Source organism: Pygocentrus nattereri, chromosome 26 (assembly GCF_015220715.1).
Source record: "Pygocentrus nattereri isolate fPygNat1 chromosome 26, fPygNat1.pri, whole genome shotgun sequence".
Taxonomy (NCBI): domain Eukaryota; kingdom Metazoa; phylum Chordata; class Actinopteri; order Characiformes; family Serrasalmidae; genus Pygocentrus; species Pygocentrus nattereri.
Genome location: NC_051236.1, coordinates 23,468,371 through 23,474,370, shown reverse-complemented (window position 1 = coordinate 23,474,370; position 6,000 = coordinate 23,468,371). Strand labels below are relative to the sequence as shown.

The 6,000-nt window shown below is 39.4% G+C and overlaps 1 protein-coding gene across 2 annotated transcripts in view; it reads left to right on the top strand.

Annotated features, from left to right (window-relative positions):
* The first annotated feature begins 1,584 nt into the window (after positions 1 to 1,584).
* ghrhrb (growth hormone releasing hormone receptor b) overlaps positions 1,585 to 6,000 on the top strand; it is a 60,347-nt gene continuing 55,931 nt past the window's right edge. The window contains exon 1 of one of the 2 annotated variants that reach the window (XM_037534846.1): positions 1,585 to 1,994. In XM_037534846.1, the coding sequence (XP_037390743.1) occupies positions 1,937 to 1,994 (58 nt within the window). In that variant the 5' untranslated portion in view covers positions 1,585 to 1,936. The remainder of the gene's footprint in view (positions 1,995 to 6,000) is intronic. The other variant, XM_017719021.2, reaches the window with a different exon arrangement.

The window sequence follows — 6,000 nt, the reverse complement described above, 5'->3', positions numbered from 1 at the left end:
CTCCCCATTCAAAGGTTACCTTTAATTAATAAAAAAGACAATCTTTGTTTGTTTACTATTTACTATGCTATAGAGATGTCTCAATATTTTCAGTGCTCTAATGAAGGCTAATGGTTAAAGTATGCAACCATCGTAGCTACCCATAAGGCATTGGCATAACATTGCGTAAGTAACAATATAAAGGGCCCAATAAAGATGTTAAAAGGAAAGTCCACGTTTTAAAAGGTTCTGCATAATTTAAGCACTGAGATGTAAACAAAGTCATTCAGAGTGGTTTGATATGAAACTGTTGATTGTAGAGAAACTTACTGATGGTTTCTGCACAGTGGTGGTGGCTTGTGATGTTTACATGTAATATCATTTTTACATATGTTGCCATTCCTGGCCAAAGTTTTATGTAAAAACTATTATGAAACAATGCTTCGGGCATCATCCAGTAGAGTATTCTGAACTTTTTGTGTAATAACTCTCTGCGATGTAGCTTTTAGAGGCATCTTTACACATCCTATCACCACCACTCTGAATAATACCAGCACGTTTCTCTAGAATGAAGCATTTCAAAGCAAACCACTCTGAATGACTCTGTTGATACCATAACTCTTTAATTATATCAAAGATCTGGTGGAACTCCCTTTTAAAGATCTACACAGCCCCAGTGCAAATTCCCCCATCTGCACTGTTGGTAGTTATGCCACTGGTTCCTTGGGTTTGCTTCGGCAACGTACCTTCTTATTTGATCTAATCGGATACATTTCCCTCCCACTTCTCCAGGGGGCGAAACAAAGCTCAGTCTTGATCCTCCGGCTGATTGGAAACCTTTCTCTGCTCAGATCTACCTTGACTGCATGAAAAACTTCATTCTTTACTGTGTATATTTCCAGATCATTCTCACATATTCTGCAAGTACTGATTTACTCGATGGAACGTTTTTTTTTTTTGTTTTTTTTACGGGGTCGTATTTAAAGGCAATATTAAAGGTCCCATATCACAACAAACTTCATGTTCCTTGCTTTTCTTCAAATAAACTACTGTTTACAGTTCATGGATAGAAACCGAACAGCCCACTGTGAATACGCTTTTTTTTTGCGATGTTACAAAAACAACCCATGTACATGTATTTCCTTATTGAGCCTACATCACTTTAGCCCTGCCCATTCACCCTGAAGTTATAAGGAGTGTTGTGGCCCTGGTGGCTTTTTTTAATGACAGCCTATAGAACAGCGCTCATTTGCATATATCAGTCTTAAAGGCACAGTTCCGACAAATCAAAAGAGGGGTTGGAAAATATGTATGTAGAGATTAATTATGAGACTTTTTGCTGCAATAAAGCAAACCCAAGGGACCTTCAGGGAAAAGCGACACGCAAGGAGTTGTAGGATAAACCTAGGCAGTTCAGCGCGCCTATACAAACAGACCACACTGTGACCCTGCCGCTGCTGAAACGTACCTATAGGCAAGGGCTGCCATTTTCCTCCACCTCACCCAGTTCGTTCTCTCCACCACGTCTCAGGCGCCTCCACTGGTTCTCTCTCAGCCTGTGCCATTACGCGCAGGACGAGCGCGGCTGCGGCACCTGTGTCCGACCGTGAGTCTGACCCACAGCGCACTATAGCCAGCTTTTAATGTCGGACAGCTCCAGTCCTGGCGGGTCCTGCTCGTAAAGGGGCGGGGCCAAAAGTCTTTCGCGCGCGGTTTGTTCCAGCGGCGCGTCTCCGCCTGGAGCTGAGAGGCGAGGGCTGCGGTGTGAGGAGCTTCAGCGAGAGGAGGACTCGTCCCTTATTTACCACTTCAGCGCTTAGGTTTCGTGTGTTTTAGACTAGAAACGTCGTAATGTAGTCGCGCGAACCCCCAAGCTCACAGTTCAGTCAGGCGTTGTTCGTTTTTTGGATGCCAACAAAACTCTGGCGACTCAAATACTGAATATGCTTCTTTCCAGATGCTCGTTAACTTTAACGCTGCTAACGTTGTGCCTTCACTACAGCAGCTGGCAAACGGTGAGTAAGCCGCGGTAAAGTTTGGGTTTGTGTTCGTGCGTGAGTCCGGGTCGGGTGTCGGGTTTGTTGGCTAACTGCTCTTGTAAGTCACATCGTCCGGCTGAAAACACGTTTCAGTAGTTCCTGCATTAGGAACAGGTCAGACGCTGCAGCTCTGAATGGTAAGAAAGAGGCCCTTTAGAATCATTCTGGGTTCTGTATAGAACCTAGCACATTCTCCATCGATATGTAGAACCTTTTCACCATGCATGAAAGCATGAAGTGGTTCTGTATTGATCTCTAAACAGGACCAAAGAACCCTTGAAGGACCATCTTTTTAAAGAATGTGTTGTGTCGCTGTGAAGCTTAGAACAGAAGAACAGAGGAACCCTTTTTGGTGCTATATGGAATCATTTTGAAAACGTTTCTATAAAGAACCCAACACATTTTCCATCAATCTGAGCAAAATACCTGTTCACCATGCATGAAAGCATTAAATGGTTCTATACAGAACTGATGGTTCTATACAGAACTGATGGTTCTAAACAGAACTGATGGTTCTAAACAGAACCAGTCCCTTTACTAAAGAACCCTTGACGAGCCATCTTTTTTAAGAGAGTGGACAGAGTTTCACAGAGTGGATTAACACAGGACGCAGGACGCTTCATCTACAGTATCATCATGTAAATATCATCTGTGTTTGCACATCTTTTTGACAGTTCCCCATTTTGCATAGCATGCACTGCATCTCCACTGTTCATTTATAGACCGAACCCTGGCGCTGGTGCGGTGCCGGGCATTTTGTTGTGTAGGTTGCAGAGTGTAAAGCTGAGATGTCAGTGGAGAAGAGCTAGCCTTTTTTTTTTGCTGGAAAGAAGTGTGTTGTCTTGGGTCTGTGAGTCCTATTGGCCATAATAAGACACAGGCTGCCTCCACTGACTGTTCTTTATGGCTCTTATCTTAGTTCATAAATTGTTATACTGATGTCTGAAACTGAAGCGCTGCAGACGGTGCTGAGGTAGCAGCACCGTAGGGTTTACATGTCATATTCTTTATATCTGATGTTACAAAATTAAGAGCTGAGGTCTGTAATCATCTGAAGGAGGGCAACATGGACACGACTGCGTTCTTCAGAACTACTGTTTTATTGTCTGTCCTGCGAAAAAACTCAAAATGTTAAACTCATCTTTACAGTCACGTGAATAAACACATTTATTGACATTTTTGCCCACTTTCCGTGTAGAAAAAGCACTTGGAAAAAGATGATAAAAAAGACATGACCATTACCAGCAAATATGTCGGTTTTGTACACTTCACATGTGAAATATATGACTTTTCTGTGAAGGGTGGTAAGAGGTCTGGATACGTTTTTTTTAACTCTCAGTCTTTGTGTCGCTGACCTGAGAGTTGGTTAAATGAACAGAGCTGCAGGAACACTAGCAAAGTGGCCAATTCAATTGTCACCAGAAAAGCAGTCAGTTCACGTGTCACCAGTGGTCAGTACAGTTATGTAAGCCTTTGGTTTGCGGTTTGTAGATGTTGTAGATGAATGAAGACAGCTATAGTGTAGTATTAATATACATTGAAAAGATGATGAGATGTGATTTAACACATATTACATGTTAATTATATTCCTCACTGTACATGTATCCTGTATAGCTGGTGGTGGGCAGGAAGGTAATGGTTTCATTGAGATGCCTGGATCTGATGCTGGCTGACTGTGGATTAGTGCAGAGTGAAATCTGATTGGTTCCACTTATCTGAGAGTCTCCTGAGCTTAAAACCTTGCCTCATGTCATTCAAAATCAGTTGCCTCTGAGAATGGCTTATTTTATAATTAACATAAACAATATCATTACATAAACAATATCAACTGGAAGACTTAGGGTCTTGGTATGGTGCAGTGATGGGCAATATAAGAACATGTTATTCTCTGAGTGTATGATGGATATCATCAGTACATTTAGATCACTGAACAACTGCATGTATCATAAAAAAGTAGAGCTAGGCCAAGAGCATTCAAACAACAAAGAGTGTGTAATAACTGCATAAACTGAACAATAAAAAGTAGCTGATTCGGTGTCAGCTCATTTTGCTGTCTTATTTTTTACTTTACTAATTTGCATATTGTTGCTGTCCAAAAAAACACATATATATCGAAAATGGTAACTTTACAGGAAAAGGCAAAAAAAGTCATTTACTTTTAATGTAAATTAATGCAAAGAGCTTTTCGTCCAAGCAGTTTTGGAATGTTTCTACTGGTCCATTCTTCATGCATGTAAAGGAGAGCTGCTGTGTTCAAATGATATAAAAATATTAAAATAACTTAATGTCTTATTTTATTATTTCATTTTTACTAATTGATTGATTTTTCAGAGTTTTTTACAGCCTTTAATAGATAACCTGATGCTTATTGTGCTTTGTGAAGAAGCCTTCACGTATTGTGTATCATTTTTGCTGTGTCGTCCACTCCCTGTGCGCAGTGCACTCTAAATTACAGTGATTAAATTATAGTGGGTTATATTATTTCAAAAATCATGACATTGATGGGATCACAAATGATGACCTCACCCAACTTTACAGATTTTATGCTCCCTGTGAAAGACTATGGTTTAATTATAGCTTGTTTCTTTTTAGTTACAAAGTGCTTTACACAGCAAGAAAATAAAACTCTGGAAAAATAAAACACTTTGGTCTAAATACAATAACAGCACAATTACAAACTACACACAAAAATGAGCCACTATACTATGAGCATATACTAGCCTAAATAGCTAGATTTTAATTTATTTAATAATTTTAAAAACCTATGTTCTTAATATTCTCTGCAGTACTATTTCAGAGTGTAGGAGCTGTTTATGAAAATAATTTTCCACCAACTGAGCTGTGAGTGACCCTAGGTGTTTGCAGTAAGCCTGCTTCCGCTGACTGAAGTGGTGTAGAAAGGCCATAAGGCTTTAACAGACGAATAAGATATGCCAGAGCTAGTTCATTAAAGACTTGTCATAGTTGTCATGATGCTGGCAGATCTCAGGCTGAGATCATTTGTAACATTATAAGTGAAAAATAAGCAGTGTTCATCTTGATAGCCTAGTTCTTCTAATAAGAAAGTGGAAGTCATAAAGTAAGAGTGACTCACTCTAGTCCTGTGGCTATGGGTCCTTGTGTGTTTTATATGGGACATTTTTCTTGTGTTAACTTTGCATCATCTTTATTACACTTTAATTTGTTTAGTGTAAAATATTGTCCTCTTGGTTAATCTAAAACATAGGCCTATCTGCCACATGTTAGAGTGTCAGAATGCTGCAATATCCATTCTCATAAAGGGAATTAATAAATATTATATGATGGACTTGTCATTGGATCTTTGAGAATAGAAAAAACTAGAGGTGGGCCATATGGCAAAAATATAATATTGCGATATATCGCAATATTTATTTTTTCACACGTCTGTTCAGTTGGAACAGAGATAAAAGAACCAGTATCAATATCCAATATCGAAACCAGTATTGAAAACCGTGAACACAATGGTTTTTAGTCAGTATTTGGCACTAAATCCAGTTAAACCAGACTAATTTTGCTCTCTTTATAATGAGACACGCAGTTGGTCACTGTTCTGGAAGTACTGATGATTTCCAAGATATGTTCAGAAAAGCATATTGTATTGTATAGTGATATAATTTGTCATGAAAACGTTATATATTGTCATAAGCCATTTTTAAAATGCACGGATCTTTGTTGCTTGCCACTTGATATCATGAAGGACAGCTTGACCCAAGCATGCAAAGGTTTGAATGAATGACTGAAATTAGTTTGTGCCTTTCCTCGTGGCGCACTATTCAAATGACCACACTGTTCAAAACACCATTTCTAGTAAAGAGAGCACTGATAATTCAACATTAACTGGTAGAACTGATTTCCTGAAATTGAGTTAACTCAAGGTTATGTCCATAATGAGGCCATATTTTAGGGCCATTGTCGCTCTCAGAATCACGCTCTCTCTAGTCAAGACCAATTAGTCCCTCCA